We start from the raw sequence: 21,766 nt of genomic DNA, 5'->3' as shown, positions 1-21,766 counted from the left end.
TAGCGGCTAAGCAACAGTTTTCTTGAAAAAATTATTTTATGCTACTGTCCCTCTCAGAAAAATTATGTTTACAATTTGGAAAAGTTCTTTACTCTGTGTCAGAATTAGAAAGTTAAACAGAGTGATTTTTGCTATACAACATGATCTACTATTTTAAAAGTAAGCAAACTACAGTTGTACAACTTTCTCTACGTGCATAAAATGATAATGAAAACATTAATTAGTTAGGGATGATTATATGCTGCTTGTAGAATAGTACATACACTATGTGATCAAAAGTATCTGGACAACCCCAAAAACATACGTTTTTCATATTATGTGGATTGTGCTGCCACCTACTGCCAGGTACTGCATATCAGCGACCTCAGTAGTCAGTAGACATCGTGAGAGAGCAGAATGGGGGCGCTCCGCGGAACTCACGGACTTCGAACGTGGTCAGGTGATTGGCTGTCACTTGTGTCCTACGTCTGTACGCAAGATTTGCACATTCCTGAACATCCCCAGGTCCGCGGTTTCCGATGTGATACTGAAGTGGAAACGTGAAGGGACACGTAGCTCAAAAGCGTACACGCCGACCCCGGCTGTTGACTGACAGAGACAGCCGACAGTTGAAGAGGGACGTCACGTGTAATACGCAGACATCTATCCAAATCATCACACACGAATTCCAAATTGCTTCAATATCCACTACAAGTACTATGGCAGTTAGGCGGGAGGTGAGAAAACTTGCATTTCATGGTCGAGCGGTTGCTAATGACGCCGGTAAATGCCAAACGACGCCTCGCTTGGTATAAGGAGTGAATGTCATCTGCCAGCGTTTGTAGTGCCAACAGTAAAATTCGGAGGCGGTGGTGTTATGGTGCGGTCGTGTTTTTCATGGAGGGGGACTAGCACCCCTTGTAGGCTGTCATCAAGGCTAAGGGTGGACCAACACTATATTGAATTACATTACCGATGGAGGGCGCCACGAACGTCATTTTCAGCCAGGTGTCCGGATACTTTTGATCACATTAATTACTAAATTAAACGAGCAGTGTGGGATCCGTACCAGATAGGGTTGATAGAAGATATAGAGAAGATCCAACGGAGAGCAGCGCGCTTCGTTAAGGATCATTTAGTAATCGCGAAAGCGTTACGGAGATGATAGATAAACTCCAGTGGAAGACTCTGCAGGAGAGACGCTCAGTAGCTCGGTACGGGCTTTTGTCAAAGTTTCGAGAACATACCTTCACCGAAGAGTCAAGCAGTATATTGCTCCCTCCTACGTATATCTCGCGAAGAGACCATGAGGATAAAATCAGAGAGATTAGAGTCCACACAGAGGCATACCGACTATCCTTCTTTCCACGAACAATACGAGACTGGAATAGAAGGGAGAACCGATAGAGGTACTCAAGGTACCCTCCGCCACACACCGTCAGGTGGCTTGCGGAGTATGGATGTAGATGTAGATAATGTACAAACTCATCCGATTTTACAACATAGTACACACTCATCTAATCAAGACACTAAAAATCATTATTTACTAAATTAAACGAGTAATTAAACAGGGGGAGGGTCAGGGTTGCTAAATTGGTTTCAACGAATATTTGCCTTGCAACATGCGTAAAAACTCGACAATCGAGCTGTGCACCTCGTCTTTTTGTCTCACCTCAAAGCTTTATTACAGAAACAGCTAAAAACGAAGTTAGAGGGACGGATTCCAAGATCCCACGCATGAATGAAGTCTGTTCAGTGGTTACTGTCGTCAGGAGTGATGCAACACACTAATCTTACATATTTGTTGAGATTTTCTGGCCTAAAGAGTCCACTTTCTACGCTGATGCAAAGTTTTCTAAAAATAATTTCACCGACTCTATAGCTATGATTGACTACATACGGAGACGAGGTGGACGAAAATATGGAAACGCCAAAACACATCGCCACGTCTAGAACGTTGTAGGAAAATCACTGGCATTTAAAATAGCTTCCAGTTTTCCTGTACGTTTTCCAAACGAATCTAACAGCATTCGTTCTGCAAAGTAGTGGCAAGTTCATGTAACGATGATGGTAGTGGATAGCGGTCACGCATTCTTCTCTCCGAAGTTGACCACAAAGGCGCCATAATTTTGTAATCCGGTGACTGGTCGCCTGGAGACAAACTACAATTCATCCTCGTGCTCATAAATCGAGTCCTGCACGATACGAGCTGTGTGAACAGGAGCCTATCGTCTTTGAACACTGTATCCCCACTGGGGAACAAACATGTACCTTGGAATGGATCTGATCAGCCAAAATGGTCACATAATCTTCAGCAGTTTATAATGCAGAGTTACCATGCAGGAACATGAAATGTCACGATACGGCTGACCAAATCATCACCGTACCACCGCCATGTTTCACTCTTGAGACACAAACTCGGCCAGAAGTTGGGAAAGTGTGCAACATGATTCATCCGACCAAACGAATTTCTTCCATTGTTCCACAGTCATGGTTTTACGCTTTCGGCACCACGGGCATTTGCATTACTGATGAACGGTTTTAGAATTCCAACTCAACCTGCATTTCTCTGATTATGGAGCTCCGTTCGTGTTGTTTTGGCGTTTACAGAGTTCGCGAGTGCGACATTCAGTTCTGCAGTGACTTTGCGGCTGTGTCCTTTAATGTTCGTCACAGTGCTCTTCAATGGCAGTGTGTCACCATCACTCAACACACACTTTCGTCCCCGTTGTGACTAAGCGAATGTTGGATGTTCAGCTCTCTCTGCATGCGGAATAATCTTCGATATGGTTCCTCTTGAAACACCAAACACGTATAACTTGGTTACGGTAGTGCCAACCATACGCGCACAATCAATTTGCCCACATTCTAAGTCTCTTAGCTCAGTCATAATGCACTCACAGCTACACAGAACAATGTTCTGACCACGACCGACACCTGCAATGTGTTGAAGACATTGCGCAGGTGCCTTTCGTGGTCAAATGCAATGGCACAATCTGCACGGTTGTCTAGCATCTGCATTTATATTCAGGCATGCATTTCTCACTGTGTTTCCATATTTTTGTTCAATCCCTGTACGTCCAGCGTGAGGAGTGATGTTAACACACAAGAAGCATAGATCTACATGCTGGAGCACTTTAAAGGGGGGAGATGTAATCACAAACAGGTTCCTCACTTTCATTTCAGGTAATTAGATCTGTTCAGTTTTATCGCCTGCTCAAACTGACATACTTCGTATTAAATAGATATACACTGCATATTTATAGGTCTCGTCTACGCCTTCAAAGTAGTGTGTTGCTACACATGGCTAACGTCGGTAGCACAAGTCAGCAGTAACTGAGCGCAGCTTGCCTTCGAAGTGACCACGAAAGGACCGTCCGTTGTGAAGAACCATCTAAAGTTCTAAACCATTCGAAAGTAAATGGACACCACCACGAGAGCTCACTCTTGACTGAAATCCGTACCGCAGCCATCATGTTTCTTAATACTGTACCACCTCGTGAATGTTTCTGGCCCCTTTCCTGAATAACTGCTTTCCCCATTGCCATTCATGGGTGTGTTTAGTCTCCTTCTCGCCATTCCTTACATATACAGCAACAATAATAAAAATCGGTTTTGTTAGTTATATATACAAGTTTTACCAGTTACATAATTTACGTTTTACAAATATGTATCATATTGTTCAAGATTAGGGTGTAACATCTAATCGAGGACGCATTCATCACACAGAACAAGGAGGTAAGACGCAGGATAGGGAGGGATATCGGCCGTGTCCTTTCCAATGGCATTCATTAAACGATTTATGAACACCTACACGTTGAATGCCGGGCTGTTCGTTCCTCCTGAAAGTGAGTTTAATGGCTTAATCACTTCGCCCCTCGCAAGTTTCAGGTTGCCAATGGATGAATTATCGCAGTTCATCCCATTTAAAGTTTAAGCACATCACCTACAGATACAATAGTTACTCTCTGCTTCGATAATTACTGCAGATTTATTTTAACAATTTACTCCTGTATCTTTTGTTCTAGTAAGAGCGAGGAAGTTCCAATTAAAAGTTTAGGTAGCTAGTAAAATGTTTTAACCAACTCAAACAATGCAGATAATTCAGCACCGAATTTGAAAGATAGTTGACGAATCTTCAAATGTAAGTATGTTAGCATGAGACTAAAGTATTTAGTATGATCTAGTGCAGAAACATACGGATCAGTAATTATTTTCACTTACACTGAATAAACGACGATGGCTGAGACTATTTTTCTAGTAGGTCCAGTAACACTTGTCTTTTCTGAAATTGCTGAACTGTAGCCAGATAGATTGTAGAGGAACTGAACCATGACAGCCACTATTGCAATCCATTATAGACATTAGAAATAATAATTCTCGTCCAGAAAACAATAACTACTGCCACTTAGTCCTATAGAATCTATACAATGTTCCTCACGCTTTTTGGTCATACACACCGAACTGCTTTAATCTCCTTATAGCATTTGGTGACTCTTCATTGTTGTTATCCACATATTATCCGCCTAGGTAGCAGCGCGGCAGATTACTACCCGAAGGGGCCCATGTTCGATTTGCGACCGACTCGGAGATTTTCCGCTCAGGGACTGGGTGTTGTGTCGTCCTCACATTCCTATCGTCATAATTGACGTTCTACAACTGAGGTGGCGTCCCGAGAGCCACTAAATGAACAAAATATTATACACATACTTATGCTTTTCTGATATATATAGTAATTCTTGATCTCACAGTTACTTGAACCTATGTTTATATTGGTACCAGAAAATTTTGACTAAACGACACGAGTATGTCATTTGACTAAAAGGTACACATCACAGCCCAGTACATTATTTGGGCTAAATTGTCACGGGGTTTGCTTATCGTCTTTCACATCAATAATGTATGGTCACCCTTCTTTAGAAAAAGAGCCATTTATCGAGTGCACAGTTCCTAATTTTGGACACTTATTGTCCCTCGTCTCTATTCAACTTTATAGGCCTTAATTCGTCCTCAAACTAGCTTCAGGTCTTTTTTTTAAAAAATACTAATGAGAGAAGTTGTACTGGCTGCTTATGGCAGTTTTTATGACTGTATTGTGTATTTCTCCAGATTGGCACTGTCTGCCTGTACAACAAAGGCGTAAACATTGTATTGTGTATTTCTACAGATTGGTACTGTCTGTCTGTACAACAAAGGCGTAAACATTCCGCCGGCTGGGTATGTACTCATACGACCATGAATTTCAGATTCCTCACATTTAAGCGACACAAATTAAAATTAACGACAGCGAAAGAAACGATTCATATCTATACATCTAGTTTAACATTCGGTGTTGCTCATTATCGATCGACCTCGGCTGAAACCGAAACTCCCGCTTCTCCACGCGCAGCCAGCCACCAGATGTCTCTTTAAACACCCGCAGCTGTTCGCAACTACAAACGAGTATATGCTGTACAAGAGGAAAGTTGCACATCGATAAGTATTTTCATTTATGGGGACAAAAAATATTAGCGACAAATTAAATTCATTATTAGCCGTTTACTACGTTCTTCATAAATAACTACGTAACCAAATTTGTGATCTTAAGTCTTCAAATTCAACTCAATATCTGAAATTGAAGCGATATTTTCACATTGAAGAGATTGTTTCCCTGATTTTACACTCTTTACAGATTTATCCCAGAATATTTGTTTAGATCTATCAACGATTACGTTTTTCAAACAACAGTTCAAAACTAGTACATTAGCATTATTTGAAAATGGTCGAGCTTCACCAGTTTCCGAGCAGTAATTGTGAGTGTACACAAGTCAGTACAGTGGCTTTACAGGTTTCTTTCCTTTTTTGCTTCCGTTAACTGGCACTATTTGCAATTTTTTATAAAATGAAAAGAATACCACACAAATTTTCCTAATTTTGGTTTTCACCATTTCGTTCATTAGACACACAGAGTGACAATATGTATCTCTCTGTTTTAAATAAGAACACATTTTACTGTGTAATATGATACACGTCAAATGAAATTTAAGGAAGAAACTATCGGGGTCAGACGTAAAGATTTTCAGATACGAGCAGACAACAGTAATTAGCTTCTAACTTTCAGCCTACAAAACAGCACAGACTAGCAGAGTAAAAGCAACGGCTTTTATGAATGTAGATCCTGTAAATATATCTTATTTTTCAAAAGAAAAAGTAAAAAACAAACACTCGCAGCTACTACGCTGTAGTATTCTTCAATCAAATGTTAATACCAAGCAATGATAACCACAGGTGCTGACTCACTGTAACAATAAGTTATTAACTGTACAATATTTCATCAGCTCCCGAGAGAGAAGAGTGTAATTCGAAAAAGATATTACATATACTGACACACAGGCAAGGAACTTCCAATTAAATAAGATGGGGAGGAACGTCAAAACCAACTTGCCACCATGATATTTCAAGCTGGTTCATCTAATTTATATGCATGGGCTTGCCCAGTAAATGTTTCAAGCCTTATTTGCATATATTAACAAACTTTATAAAAAATCCTTAAGTTATTGCGCTAGACGGAAGTATATTAGTATTTGTGCATATGAGTCCAATCCTGTTACTTCTGTAGGTGTGACGAAGATTTAATAGCAAAGAGATAACGGGACACTACGGCACTGGTGAGCTGTTCGACACGATGTTGATTCTGCTTTTGGCCAGGGCATGCCGATGCAGATACATAATAATAAACTGTTACACACAGCTGATTGTTTTCACGTTCAAGAAGTCGTGCCCTGTCTCTACAGCAAAATAGAAACTGATATTAACACCGTGATGAGCTGAGTACTATTACTTCCTGCAACCTGACGCGGTTTTAAATTATGTATAGTTTAAAAAATGACTACACCACCTAGGTCGAAATTAATAACCGTTATGATAAAAAATATTAGTTACACCCTATGCCGCCCAGCTTTGATACGTACGTATGTCCATTAACCGATATGATAATTGGACCGAACTGGAAACAAAGCATTGTATTCAGCTACAATAACCTGACTTTTAAGCACCAAGAGCTCTGTCCCCCAATACTACATCCAGAAAGTATAGTGAACGAAACGTTATCGGATATCTAAAACAAAAAAAAAAAAAACAAAAATCTGTAACCCAAATTCGAAATAATATTCGAATCACATTGTATTACATATTTCTATGTAGAATGGGTCTATACATTTTAATCCTAAATAATGTGTGCCTGAACAGCCAATAACAAGAGACACTGTATGAAAAATATGTTGGCCAATTTTAGAAAGCCAATTTAGAAATTTGATGATAAAAAAACGTCGAATTTCAGTGACCAACCAATCGTTTAGACTTTTATTAAACATCAAAGTGCTTGAGAACTATCATAATTATTTCAATTCATGTATGTTTACAGCAATACATAGCACATTTGAAACCAAACATGAAACCCTTTGGTTACTTTTGTGTGTAAAAAACAAGTCAGCGCTATTCACGCAAAATATTAACAACGTATACTTCAACTTTCGTATATTTTCGAGCATCTTAAACCAAGATAATGTTACGATAATTGCAACACACTTTCTGTGAATATGGCGGATAGAAATAATTTCTGTTTATTTTGCACACTTCGCAGCAGAATTAAAAGGTGACATTACAAACTTCGTAGTTACTACTAGTGAAATAATCGTGACAATGTTAGATGTTTTCAACTTATGTTTGTTGATACTCTAGCCATAACGTCTAGCGCTTCGCACCTTATAGACAGAGACATTCATGAAAACGAACTTACCCTTAAAGTAAAAATATTGATAATTCGATGTGATGTACGCACAATATTGAATTCCTTGCATTGGAAGATTCCTTTACATTTGTAAGTAAACTGCACAGCCATTATGTCAATGACTCCCATTTTGGACTTGAGGTACCCCAGCGCCATCCATCGTTTTTCCTTAACACTGCGTAACACTTCTTTTTTTTAGTCGTATGTTTACAAAAAAAAATCACTATTCCGTTACAAGACAGGACGAAACACTTCTCTTATTAACGTTTCACTACACATACAAGTAAGTCACACTTTTCACACCGAAAATTAATTCTTGGTCTCACACACAACCGTTAATTCCTCCTTCGACCACCAGAGTGGCCATGTCTACAAGAGCACACAAGGGCTAGGAAGAACCCGGGCAAAACGAGAAATTTAAATATTTGTAAACAGTAAACACGAAAATATAAGAAGTAAGACTACCGTTATCAATCGCTTCACTATATGGGTAAAAACACACTTAATTTTTCATTCATAAAACGTTCCCTATTTTTTTCCTTGGTTGGCTGTATTTCCGTGAGAGTCAGCTAACAGTCACCTACTCCGTATTTAATTATTCTTGCAAATATTCCGAAGTAAGTCGAAGCACTAAAATTATCTGTTACTTAAAATATCGATAATACACACTTCAACAGCAATTTCAAGAAACGCTAACATACATTTTCTCCCCACACACAGCTGCGCGACGCGCCAAACATCACTGAATTTACTTGAAGTTGCCATACTGGCGCCCACATGCGCCGCAGAAGCTAGTGCGCGAATTTAGCAGCTATGTTACATTATCCTTCCAGTTTATTGACGCAAAAATTATAACATAATTTTCAAGAGAACATACTTATGTGACAAATTTATTTTTCACACAATTATCTCTTTGTTTTTTTGATTGGCGAATGAATACTGGTCAAAGTCTAAGGGTCATTTATTATCTCTGGTATATATTCATTTGCTGAGTTGCCACAGTGTAGTGTAGCTGGAAGTTCTGTGTTGTGAGCAGTGGCATTATAATTTTCGAAAAATGAGTCCAAATAAGAGAGTATTTGTAGTTGGTGTTGGAATGACGAAGGTAAGTAACAGAGATGCCAGTCATTATCAATAATTTTTTTCCGCACGGTTAAGTACTTTAAACTGGAAAATTATTAGTAGTTTTCATTGCGATATAGATGCCTAGTGTAGTAAAGCTCTTCGTCTTCAAAGGATTTTTATGACACACAGTGCATAATCGTTGCAAGAAGTATGCAGAAATAAAAGTTGTGCATGATTTGTATAATAGGTAAAATTCGTGTTATGAAGTGTGATGAGGAATGGTAATGGCTTAGACTACCTTTGACCCCACAGTGACTTGCATACTATGCAAGTACTAATTGTACTGCGTTGTCCCTTTTGAAGTACTGTACGTATGAAACCGGTGGCATTATTTCAGTGGCTAACTTGCCTAAAACGAATCGACTGTTGATTACAGCAGTAATATCTCTGAAATGCTACTGACGTGCTGTAAAAGGAAAGTTTTCTTCCTTTCGTATTGTTGAAAGTAGTTATTGTTAAATTTTCCTAAAATTATGGAGCTTTTCTGGTTGTGGGCATGCCCTCAACAGTTCGAGAAAATGTTAACTTTCTGTTGTTTGACAGCTGTCTGTTGGGTATTAGCAATTAAAGTTTATTTACTTCTAGAAGTTTCAAACCTGATTTCAAATATCCGAAAGTTATTGTTGCAGCCGTTTACAAAGTGTGTGTATCCATATGAAGTTAGGAAATAGGCCTATATACATGATTTCTATCAGGTCATTTGAAATGATGTATCTAATTAAATTCCTTGCACTCATTTCAGTTTGAAAAGCCAGGTAGGAGAGATGACTTCGACTATCCTCAAATGGTTAAAGAGGCAGTTACAAAGGCACTATCAGATGCACGCCTTCGTATTGATCATATTGATCAAGCTTGTGTTGGATATGTGTATGGTATGTATGTTCTTACGTAATCTTGTCTGTACTCGTTTGTAGTTATACAACCAGTAATTTAATATGATCCTTTATTTTTCCACTGACGTAAATGCACTGAATGCTTTAGTGGATAGGTGAAACTGAACTGCTGACACACAGACTAGTTAGGAAATTGTATTGTGTTGGATGGCTTGTGTTTGCAATAGTGTTCGGGACTAGTGCAGCAGGGGATACAACCCGTCGGCTTTGGACAATGACGTCACAAGTGGCCAATCGAGAAGCGATTCTTCTTAGTGTTGTAGCTCCCGTCAGTGGCTGATAAGTGTTTTTTGGCTTTTTAAAAAAAAATCTCACGAGATAGAATAAACAGATCCACTTTATTAAGCAATCAGTAAAGAAACGAAACTGAAACATAACAGCAAAAGCGAAAATGGGAAACTGCTCTCTGGCGGCTTGTGACGTCCTTGCCCAAAGCCGACGGGTTGTATCCCCTGCTGCACTAGACCCTAGTGTTCTGTGATATCAGAAGGAAGAAAAACTTTATTTGTGTAAAATAAATAGAGCACTTGCATTTTGACATGAAAGCTACCCACTTGATGTTCTGTGAAAATGTTATCCTAATGAACACCTGCTAATTCACACATTCACGAGTTCTTGATTATGGTAATGCTGCATTATTAGCACTGAGAAAATAAATTTTGGGCTGAGGTTGTTATATAAAAATGTTCGAATGACATTATTGTTCCTTATGATTTTCTTTATAAAATCTACTATTGCAGTTATGCCTAGTTTGTTGTTCATCATATGAATGTGAAAACATGTCAAAGTTGTATTTTTTAAATTTTGTTAAGTGTGAAGAACAAAATTGTGCTGTATCAGTTTTCTTGAAAATGGTCACAAGGCTGAAATGGCAGTAATAGATGGTGTATTTGAAAAAAAATTAGCAAAATAATGTTTTGTTCATTACCAGTCTATAATGCTTTGACATTAATATCTCAGTCACAGTTAGTGTTCATAGTCTGGTTTCTTGAACACATTTCCTCTTTCTTTCTGGATATTTCCTTAAATGAAAGTTCCTCTTTGGTGTCCTCTTTTTCCATTTATATTTAATTGAAGTTCACTATGTAGCCAAGGTATGTATTTTAATACCTGTTAATTTATCATATCAGTAAACTTTATGCTGAATACATGAATATGAATTGAACTGTTTTTATAGTAATTGGTGGCGTATTCTCAAGGAAGAGTTATTAACTAGTAGTAGTAGTTAATAACATTTCTTCAAATGGGCAGTTCTACAGAAAAAGTGTCTCTTATTCAGCTTCCAGCACCTCATTGGCTAGATGCATTATGTGGATTGTAATCCTTTTGCATTTTCCATTGGGAGTGGATATTATCTCGTATCTCTTGTTAATGGTTCATTTGATTATAATTTATCTCCCGCTCTTTGACAAATAGCCTGATATCAGTGTAGGGGGCTTTTTATGCATTGCGGACAAGTTTAACTGTAACAATGCTGTACAAAATACCAGCAATTAATCATTTTATAGGCTTTGCTGACGAACTATTGGAATTCTCTTCCTCTAAACTGTTTCCCCAATGCAAATCACAGACAGTTTGTGGGAAAATTGTACCCTAAAAATTTTTGGTGGCAAAGCAAATGAATGGAGGCTCACCAAATTAATGCATACTCTTCTGAAAATAGTTTTCATTGCGCTGTAACATGTCTGAAGCCTGTGACAGGAAATGGCTGAGGTCTGAAGTCATGAAGACAGGTAGTACAAATGCTTGTCTTTATTAAAAGCCCTGATCAGTGTTGACCATTAATATACTTAAGTTATTTAGTAATGTGCATTACTATTCTTATGCTCATTTGAATTAAAAAGAAATTATGCAAAAAAAATTTTCCTGGTTAGACTGCAGTTTACGTTAGACATTTAAAACATGACCACTTGGTTTTACTTGTACAAAACAGCCACCTTCAAATTGTAACTGTAGGTGAATGTGCCATGTACAGTATCACTAGTGAATATAGTGCAAAATATGCATTTGTATTAAGAAAATAACCAGACCAAGACTGCAGTTAGTCTTATGGATTCAGTGGTTTCAAATGGAAAAAAAAAAATTACTGCCCGTCACTGTTAAGTTTGTATATTTGGGTTGGCTTGATTGTCATGCTTTTGAAAAAATGTGTGACTAGAGTTGAAATATCAAAGGTCTATATTTCTGTTTAGGTGATTCTACATGTGGACAGAGAGCACTATATGAAGTTGGCATGACAGGAATGCCTGTATACAATGTGAACAATAACTGTGCTACAGGTTCAACAGCACTATTAATGGCAAAACAGCTTGTCGAATCTGGAAATAACCAGTGTGTTTTGGCACTAGGATTTGAAAAAATGGAACGTGGATCACTTAGTGCAAAGGTATGTACACTGTTTCCTGTTGCACTTTTCTTCTTTTAAAAGTATCTTCTAAAGTTATTAAACTGTGGCAAATTAAAGTTCAAAACAAAGTGACAGGTGAAAGAAAAATGTGGCTGACAAATGCAAGTTTCAGAAACTTACATTTCTGATACATACTTGGATTTCAGTAAAAATGATAGTTCATGCTACCCATCAGATGAATCTGAGCTCGGTACTGCGCCGCCCCCCCCCCCCCTCTCTCCCCCTCCATCGGCTCACTATCCCAGCCCCTAAATATTACATATGTCCCTTACTTTATTTCTCTCTCATAGCGCCATTAAAATCGCGTAAAGTAACGTGTGGAAACACTACTGCTGTGTGTGTGTGTGTGTGTGTGTGTGTGTGTGTGTGTTCTTCTGTAGTCATCCTGATAGACTTACCCAAAATTCACTTACATCATTTCATGTAAATGTTACGCTGATTCTTCTACCCATCCATACTACCGGCAGTGAGCTTCCATGTTCAGAATCCTTTTTCTTGAGTGTGATTTTTTTTTTTTTTTTTTTTTTTTTTTTTTTTTTTTTTTTTTTTTTTGCCCCCTCCGCCACACCCCACCCCCAAAAAATTTAATGCAGTTTTTGTTGAAGTAACTATAATTGCAAAGCAAATTGCAATATCATAGAACTTTCATTTCACATTTCTGGCGTGTATTGTGTGAAGTCTCTGATCCTGAAAATATCAGTAAGACTCCACTTTGAAAAAATCCATTTTTCTGTTGACAAATCAAGAAATAATATTTCCTTAGCAGAGAAGGTGATTCATATCTCTCTGTTTCAGTATCTTGATAGAACAAACCCACTGGATAAACATGTGGAACTGATGGCTGACCTCGCAGGTCTAAGCAACTCTCCAATTGCAGCACAAATATTTGGAAATGCTGGGAAGGAACATATGGAGAAATATGGCACTAAACCTGAACACTTAGCAAAGATTGCTTACAAAAACCACAAACATTCAACAAATAACCCGTATGTACCAATTGTTTTGTCAAAAGCACAAAGTTTTCAGAGTTGGTGCTAAGATAAATATTAGTTTGTGTGGAAGACATAAGAGACATTTCATAAACTTAACTTTGAATTCATAGTTTTCCACCTTCCTATTCGGCCTATGGATTGTTCACATTTTTGAATTCTGTTTTATAGGTACTCCCAGTTCCAGGATGAATATACTCTTGAACAAATAATGAGTTCACCACAGATATTTGGTCCTTTAACTAAACTGCAATGCTGTCCTACATCTGATGGCGCAGCGGCTGCCATTTTGGCGTCAGAGGAATTTGTACATGCACATCGTCTGGAAAACCAAGCTATTGAAATTGTTGGAATAGAAATGGTCACTGATCTTCCTTCCACGTTCAAAGACAACAGTTGCATGAAAATTGTATGTATTTAGTTTTTTAAATGATTTGTGGAAAATAGCTTTATAAAACATATATTTCTGAATGTGATTTTTAAATTTTTTATTACTGTCCAGATTAATTTGTCTTAATAATAACCCAGATAGTAATTTGTTTCCATAGTTTGTAAATTAATTTATTTTATTGAATGGAAAACTACTGTTGACTTGCCGATTAATAGCCCATTATACTGAAGTATCTAGTAACTTATAACTTTCTAGGCTGGCTATGATATGACAAAAACAGCTGCTGATAGACTGTTTAAGAACACTGGCTACAAGCCCGATGATGTGGATGTTGTAGAACTGCACGATTGTTTTTCTGCAAATGAGCTGATTACCTATGAGGCTCTTGGATTATGTGCTCCTGGGAAGGCTGGTGAACTGATAGATTCTAATGGAAATACATATGGTGGGAAGTATGTTGTAAATCCCAGTGGTGGTCTGATATCAAAAGGCCATCCTTTGGGAGCCACAGGTAATAATCACTTCTGTGGAAGGGGGAAGGGCCACTGGTTGGTGACTCTTTGAACTTTCACATATTTAAAGTACTTCTGATAACAAGATACTAATTTTTCAGAAGTAGTTCTGTACATAATTGTAATTTTTGTATCAATTTTGTTGAACAAGTGCTATGGATGAAATTAGTTGAAGCAAAAATTTTAGTGAGTAGTGGAGTGTGTGAGTATTAAAGACGGGTTATCGTTCAGGTATAGCACAGTGTGCTGAATTGTGCTGGCAATTACGGGGTGAAGCTGGTCGAAGACAGGTTGCAGGTGCTAAGCTTGGATTGCAGCATAATATTGGGCTTGGTGGAGCAGTTGTTGTTGCCCTCTATAGGCATGGTTTCCCAAGGTGATTATGAAACTTTTATCATGGGTCTCTAAGGCATAATTTTGTTTTTTATACAAGTATTTTATCTGTGTGTGCCTAAGTATACCTATCAACGCAAACTGACATGAACTCTATAATACTGCAGGCCATCATATCCAGTATATGCAAACCGTGTCGCTGCTGCCCCGGACCCGGCAGCTTTCAAGGCAAATGTTCTGTTCCAAGCTATGGAAGCTGCAATGAAAGATGATAAGGACAATCTCATTGAGAAAGTTAGAGGAGTATATGCTTTCAAGGTTACAAATGGCCCAGGAGGTGCTGAAGGTTATTGGATAATTAATGCAAAGACTGGGAGAGGAAGTGTTGAATACAATGGAAAAAGTAAGTTTTGTGTGTGTGTGTGTGTGTGTGTGTGTGTGTGTGTGTGTATATATATATATATATATATATACAGGGGTTTCTGTAAATGTTTGCAGAGATCTGTCAACATGTGGGTTACAGTGGAGACGTTTATATATTGTCAATTAATTGGAACATAATGATATGCGCGTGCACATGCATTTTGATGTGCATGTGAGTAACAACATTCATATTTTTCAGCCAAACCAGATGTCACTTTCATTATTGATGATGGTGATGTTGTGGACTTGATCACTGGAAACTTGAATCCACAGAAGGCATTCTTCCAAGGCAAGATTAAAATCCAGGGGAATATGGGACTAGCAATGAAGCTTCCAGAACTTCAGAGGCGAGCAAAAGATAGAATTGAAGAATTCAAGTCAAAGTTGTAAAGTGAAGAGATCTAATAACATTATCATTCCAGTGACAGGTGTGAACAGGGGTTTCTGTAAATGTTTGCAGAGATCTGTCAACATGTGGATTACAGTGGAGACGTTTATATATTGTCAATTAATTGGAACATAATGACATTGTCATTTACTAATTATTGTACAGCTTAAATAAAGTTATTGTGCATAAGGTAAATGGTATGTATTTTGTGGCTTGTAAAGGGTATTAATATATAAAGTCATGGGCATTGATTTTCATCTTCCGGTAAATGTGGGTGCAATTTTGCAATGCTGTATCTGTATCATACAATGGCTGTGTATATCAAGTTTCAGTAGATGAAAGAATGATTCCAGAATTGGAGAGCTACTATCACCTCAAATTAGTTTGGTATGTAATGTTACGAAAATCACTGATGTAAAAAGTCTCAAATGTAATTTGCTGAACTATCACCATTTGATAAACTCGTCCCAAAGCTCTGTAACTGAATCTGTAATCTAGTTTCTACATTTTTTGTTGTAAATTAATTGGTCAAAACTGCAACAATTAACTGAAATTACACAAGAAAAAGGTGAAGAAATGTTTTTTGTCTTGATGTGCCATCATACTGCTGTAACATTTTCAGGCTTGTGGTGGCATTCTGATAGAAAAGTCAGTATCCTTTATGTTGTTGGTGATTCAGATATGTCATTCGATAATATCTTTGTGCTGTCATGAAGAAAATTATATTGCAACCGAACCTGGATCCTCGATACTGGTGCTATGTATTGTTAATGGAATTACTAAAGCAACTGTTGTTCCATTGCTACATGTGATAAGTCAGAGTGACTAAGGGATCAAATTTTGTTTCATATGATGACAAATTTACAAGTGCTACCTATCCAACAGACTTCTGAAAATATAGTTTGATACACTCAAAATATTATTCTGTGAAATATTATATGCATAAAAAACAATGATGCAATATGAAGTCACACAATATTTTGTGAAATTATTCTTGAATTTGTATTTTTATATTGAATTTACAATAAATATCTGTTGGAGAAATTGATGATCGCTTTTTCTCAAATGCTTGCCTCATCCTATCATTTACCAGTTATATAACACCATGTCCTACCAAGCTTTGACAAGTGTCTTAACATTTCTCTGTTCATCTAATTGTAGTTCAGTCAACTTAAAATTGACACAATATATAAATTAAATGGAATGTTTTCTAAGCCTGCCCTCCAGAAAAGTCAAGTCACAGTGGTATAAACCAATAGTGCAATTATCACCTACACTGTTCTGCTGTTTTATCTGCCCCCCTATGTTTCATTTCTATGCACTAAGAACTGCAGTGTCCTGTTTGGAACATTTGGCTAGGTGATTGATTTGAAATTAAACACTCTTATCTACATGTATATGTATGCAGTAATAATGCCTAGTTACAGTAACATGGTCAGAAATACTTAACACTGAGAGACCTCTCTCTTAAATGTTCCTGTGCTACAGAATTTGGAACCTTAGTTGTCAGAAAAATGCAGTTGCTTTTTTAAAGCTTTCATAGACAAGTGTGGATTTTTGATAGAATCAGTGTTGTAATCTATGTGCATAATTCTGATATTTCTATAATATATAAGCACAAAGTTAAGATGGAACACACCTACGTTCCTCCCCCCTCCCTTTGCAAATAAGCATATTGCATTGCAGTATTTGTTGTGTTTCTCATAAATACCACGAAAGTGATAAGCAAGTTACATCTGGACTCTTGATACAATTATCAGCTTTTTCAAATGACACAAATCTTGTACTCCATATGAATTTCATACTCTTGAGAGCATAGTGCCTAACTTGTGACTGGATTGAAAGGGCAATAAATATGTGTCAGTACAGTGATAGTTTTCAATGACAGTGGACAACATCTGTATCTTATAAAACTGTTAACCTTGTAAAATATTTCACTTTTATGCTATCTTCTGGACCCCATGGCACTTAAGGAGCAACAGTTGAGTAAATGTGTATATCTGTGTCACAATAGGATGAATTAAGGCCTATAAAGTTGAATAGAGACGAGGGACAATAAGTGTGCAAAATTAGGAACTGTGCACTCGATAAATGGCTCTTTTTCTAAAGAAGGGTGACAATACATTATTGATGTGAAAGAAGATAAGCAAATACCATGATAATTTAGCCCAAATAGTGTACTGAGCTGTGATGAGTACCTTTTTGTCACATGACATACTCGTGTCGTTTAGTCAGAATTTTCTGGTACCAATATAAACATGGGTTCAAGTAACTGTGTGAGATCAAGAATTACTACATATATCAGAAAAGCATGAGTGTGTGGATAATATTTTGTTCATTTAGTGGCTCTTGGGACGCCCCATACAGCCATCTCATTGCTACCGAGGCAGACAATATGTGGATAACAATAATTTGGACGATACAAATGTGAGGAAAACACAATACCCAGTCCCTGAGCGAAGAAAATCTCAGAGTCGGTCGTAAATAGAACCTGGGCCCCTTTGGTTAGTAATCCGCCGTGCTGCTACATGCTCTCCTGGTCTGCGCTAAAAATAGTGTGGAGTACCTAAAGTTTCTCTGTCCACTATGTCATATGAATTCAGTACCACACTTTAAAATTTCCTTGTGTGGTTGAACTTTAACAGAAGCCTTTTTCAATGTGAACAATGACCAGTATCTTGGTGGCACATTTTATATTTTTGGAATACGAAAACTGATCATGGATCACACATTTCATTTTCTTGCAATTAACTTACATTCAAGGCAATATGATGACTGACTGTACAGGACAAAAGGATAAACTTAAATCAGACAAGGTGTTAAGGTAATTTGCCGCAAAGAATCAACAAAATTTCTTAATTTTCATAAATGCACATTGCACTTTTTCTTGACAGTATTGTCTTGTACAATTAACTCGTGCATTTTGTTCTCAATCTGGTGTGGAAGTCTGCCATCCTCTCAAAGGTGTCTGACCCGTTACTGACACCATACAGTGTCATTCTCTCTCTTTGAAATGACAACAGCTGTTTTCTCAATACTTTACATGCCTTTCAACATGACTACCACAAGGCCACTAACACAATGAAGCCTCATGCCTGACGCTGTGCCCACTAGTGTTCACAAGCTCCACTCTTTTTAGTGCAGTATTATGCATAAATTTGTATGTCTTGAGTGAGTTGAGGTTGGTTTACAGGAAATCATATACAGTATCTTGTTCAGCATTTTGAATGTTATTTTTTGCAACTTTACTTTCGACAGAGATTCTACTAATATTCTTACAAATTTCAGTGTTGCTGTAAATCCATTATAAAGTTGACTGCTAATTTAATTTTGGTATGAATTGTGACATTTGCTGCATGTTACGAGTATAAATAGTTTTAGATCAAATAGACCCTGTACCATCAAACAATTGGATGGTACAACATTGTAAATGCCAAAAAACAACTTGTTTCACTGATTAGCAATTACTGAGGATGATGGAAGAATAAGATTTTGATGTTGGTTTTGCAGAGTTATCGGAGTCTTCTGACAAAGAAGATGCGTTTATGTAAACAACTGAGTGGGACAGCATGTATGATGACAAGATTGTGTTGGTAATGGTGAAGGCAATGGACTGTAGGGAATATACAGGAAGCAGAACTGTAAGAAGCCCCGCTGTTCTTGGACAACAGCAGGGAGCTGTCTCTTCGCATCTGTCACTGATGGAAGTCTTATGTAACATTTGACAAGAATTTTCACGTCACAGTAACGTATTCCTAGCAGTGGATGTTGGCAAATCTAACTTGGCTGAAATGTCGGAAATTGTAAGTTCTTGGAATCATATCCTGTTCAAACTCAGTTTTGATAAAACAAACCTGTAACATTCATGTGTTTTGCTTGAGCTTGCTTACCCTCAAATCCAAAACATGACAACTCACTAAGGTGTTTAGCACAGTGTTAAGAGACTTTTAGCTGCATATATGCGATTGCAGGCTTCCTCGACGTATTTCAGCTATGAAATCTTCACGGGTTATCAGCCGATTGGCGTCGTCTTCTAGTTGCAACATTTCGACGGATACGCCTGAAGATGATGGATACGCAATCCACTGAAACGTTGCGACTAGAAGACAACGCCACTCGGCTGATAACCCGTGAAGATTTCATAGCTTTTAGCTGCATAGTCTTTCTTCCTTTCTTCTTCTCCATTCCCTCCAGTTATCTGTGCAATGTGTCTTTCAGGTGTGAATTTCCTGGCAGATTGTAATACTCATTAGTTAAACCGTTTTATAAAAAGGGGAGTAGAGATAATGTCATTATCTGCCAATTTCTTTAATACCAATGTTTTCAAAAGCTGAGAAAGTTTTATGTAGAAGAGTTGTGGCACATCTCAGTACACACAATCTGCTGCCAGACTTACAGTTTTGGTTCAGTAAAGGAGTATCCACAGATAATGGAATTTAATCTTTAGTATTTGAGGTACTACCAGAGCTGAACAACAGGTTGAGGACAACGGGTATTTTCGTCATCAAAAGCCTTTGATTATGTGAACATGCAATACTTTTGCATAAGTTGAAACATTATGGGATTAGACAAAAAGCTGAACAATGGTTCACATTATATCTGAAAAGTAGGAAGAAGTAGTTTGTCTTCCATTGTCAACAAAGAGAAAAGAGTTTTGAAACTGACAGGTCGTGTAAATGTGGGGGCCACAGGGTTCTGTTCTTGTCTGTTGCTTTTCTCGATATATACTGGCACCCAAAATTTAAGGCTGGAAGCAACTTTCGCATTATGTGACACTGCCAAGTAACATAGCCCAATGAAACTTGGACCACATATGTAAGTACTGCTACAATGTAGCACAGAAGGTAACTGAAAGAAATACACAGTGAGATGAACAGAAATGACACTTTTATTCAAATACAATAATTACACTGAAGTCACCATTATTCACGATGGTCCTCTGGATGTTACAAAAGGTGAGACGCTGCAGCAGTGCATGCTGTGCAATGAGATCCCATGCTGACCACAAGGTTGGTAAGGAGTTGTGGCAGGGCATTCCATTCCTTCACCAGCACAGTTGACAACTGCTGGATAGTCACTGCTGCATGCGGGCATGGTGCAATATGCCTGCGCAACACATTTGGAGGTCACTATGCCCATGCAACATTATCCCTTCCCACATCATAACACCTGGACCACCAGAATGATCATATTTGACTTTGCTGGATGTACCCTCATATGGCAAAACATGGGAACATGTAATGTACCCAGGAACACTTTCAAACATGATCGTTTTGTTGGTCCAGGTGTTCTGGTGTGAGAAGGCATGCTGTTGCATGGATGTACAGACCTCCAAATCATTGAACACGGTACACACACCCGTCACTGGTATTGTAACATTGTACTCCTTCCACATGGACATCTTTTCAGTGTTGCATTCATCTCTGACTTCACCCTATTAAGAACAATGTCCCACTTTTTGTAATGTCCAGGGGACCACTACAAATTGTAGTGACTCCAGTGTAATTATTGTCTTTGAATAAAAGTGTCATGTCTGTATTGTACTGTAGCAGTTCTTTCATCCACAGTTTCAGTTTAACCGAAGTATGTTACTTGGCAGTGACACAGCATGTGAAAATTACTTGCATCCTTAAGTTTTTCAAGCCCGTGTGCAGATGACAAGAGAGTTAATGTGAAACATGTGGAATGTAATATAAATTATGTAGCTAATATATTAGTTTGTAACGTCAGTACATGGCTTTCAGAGAAAATATTAACAGTTCAGAAAAACACAGTGCATTCAGTTTCTGACAAGGAAATCTTTAAAAAGTGAAATTTTGTCACATCCGGGCAGTCAGTGGGTGAATTTGGTCATTTTAAATTCTTTTGACTGAGAGTAGATGTACAGTTTTCTTGGAAGTACCACACTGAAGATCTTATGCAGAAACCGAATGATGCTATCTTCACTATAAGAATTATCTCCTCTGACATTGAGACACGAAGGATTGTTTAAAATTGCTTCCTTTCATTCTATTAGATGGTGTTATATTTTGGGGAAACTCTGTACACTCAGCAATAATGTTCTTAAGCAAGAAAATGGTGCTCAGATTGTTATGCAGTATCAGTTCTCAAATTTTTTATTGGCTGCTGTTCAGCTGTCTTGGGATTCTAAATCTGCCATCCGGGTACTTATATTCCATTGTGGGATTTTTTTGTTGGCAATAATGATTCATTCAGAAGAAACTAACATTCATTCAGTGAACACTGGACTGAAAAATGATATGCACTTGCATAACAATTCCTTGAGCATTATTCTGAAGTGTGAGCACTATTCAGCAGGTTTCATTTTCAACAGACTTTGAACAAACAGAAAAAAATAAATATAAAGCCCAAGTACTGAAATCCAAGTTGAAGGTTTCTTCATGGCACACTCCTATTCTGTACAAAGCTCCTTGCAGTAGTTCAGAGTTTTGTGTGTAATGTGTCATTTATTCATATGCTGTTTCAATTTTTTGTGTTTTATTAATTCATTTATTTAAAAGTTTTGTAAACAGCATTCTGTAACATCTGTACCAACTC

General features: G+C 37.8%; 2 protein-coding genes across 2 annotated transcripts in view; one reads left to right on the top strand and one right to left on the bottom strand.

The window, feature by feature from the left end:
• LOC124556430 (nipped-B-like protein) overlaps positions 1-8,483 on the bottom strand; it is a 395,074-nt gene extending 386,591 nt beyond the window's left edge. The window contains exon 1 of the mRNA XM_047130386.1: positions 7,757-8,483. The gene's annotated coding sequence lies outside the window, so the exon portion shown is untranslated. The remainder of the gene's footprint in view (positions 1-7,756) is intronic.
• A 222-nt stretch (positions 8,484-8,705) lies between these two features.
• Positions 8,706-16,257, top strand: LOC124556432 (sterol carrier protein 2). Its single transcript, XM_047130387.1, has 9 exons — positions 8,706-8,852; positions 9,615-9,744; positions 11,958-12,151; positions 12,968-13,158; positions 13,333-13,570; positions 13,808-14,063; positions 14,296-14,440; positions 14,565-14,800; positions 15,020-16,257. The coding sequence occupies exons 1-9, from the start codon at positions 8,805-8,807 to the stop codon at positions 15,208-15,210; spliced, it is 1,629 nt and encodes a 542-aa protein (XP_046986343.1). The 5' UTR covers positions 8,706-8,804; the 3' UTR covers positions 15,211-16,257.
• The last annotated feature ends 5,509 nt before the right edge of the window (positions 16,258-21,766 follow it).

The sequence above is a fragment of the Schistocerca americana genome, chromosome X (assembly GCF_021461395.2).
Source record: "Schistocerca americana isolate TAMUIC-IGC-003095 chromosome X, iqSchAmer2.1, whole genome shotgun sequence".
Taxonomy (NCBI): domain Eukaryota; kingdom Metazoa; phylum Arthropoda; class Insecta; order Orthoptera; family Acrididae; genus Schistocerca; species Schistocerca americana.
The sequence above is the reverse complement of the archived record's forward strand: the minus strand, read 5'-3'. Positions and strand labels throughout refer to the sequence as shown.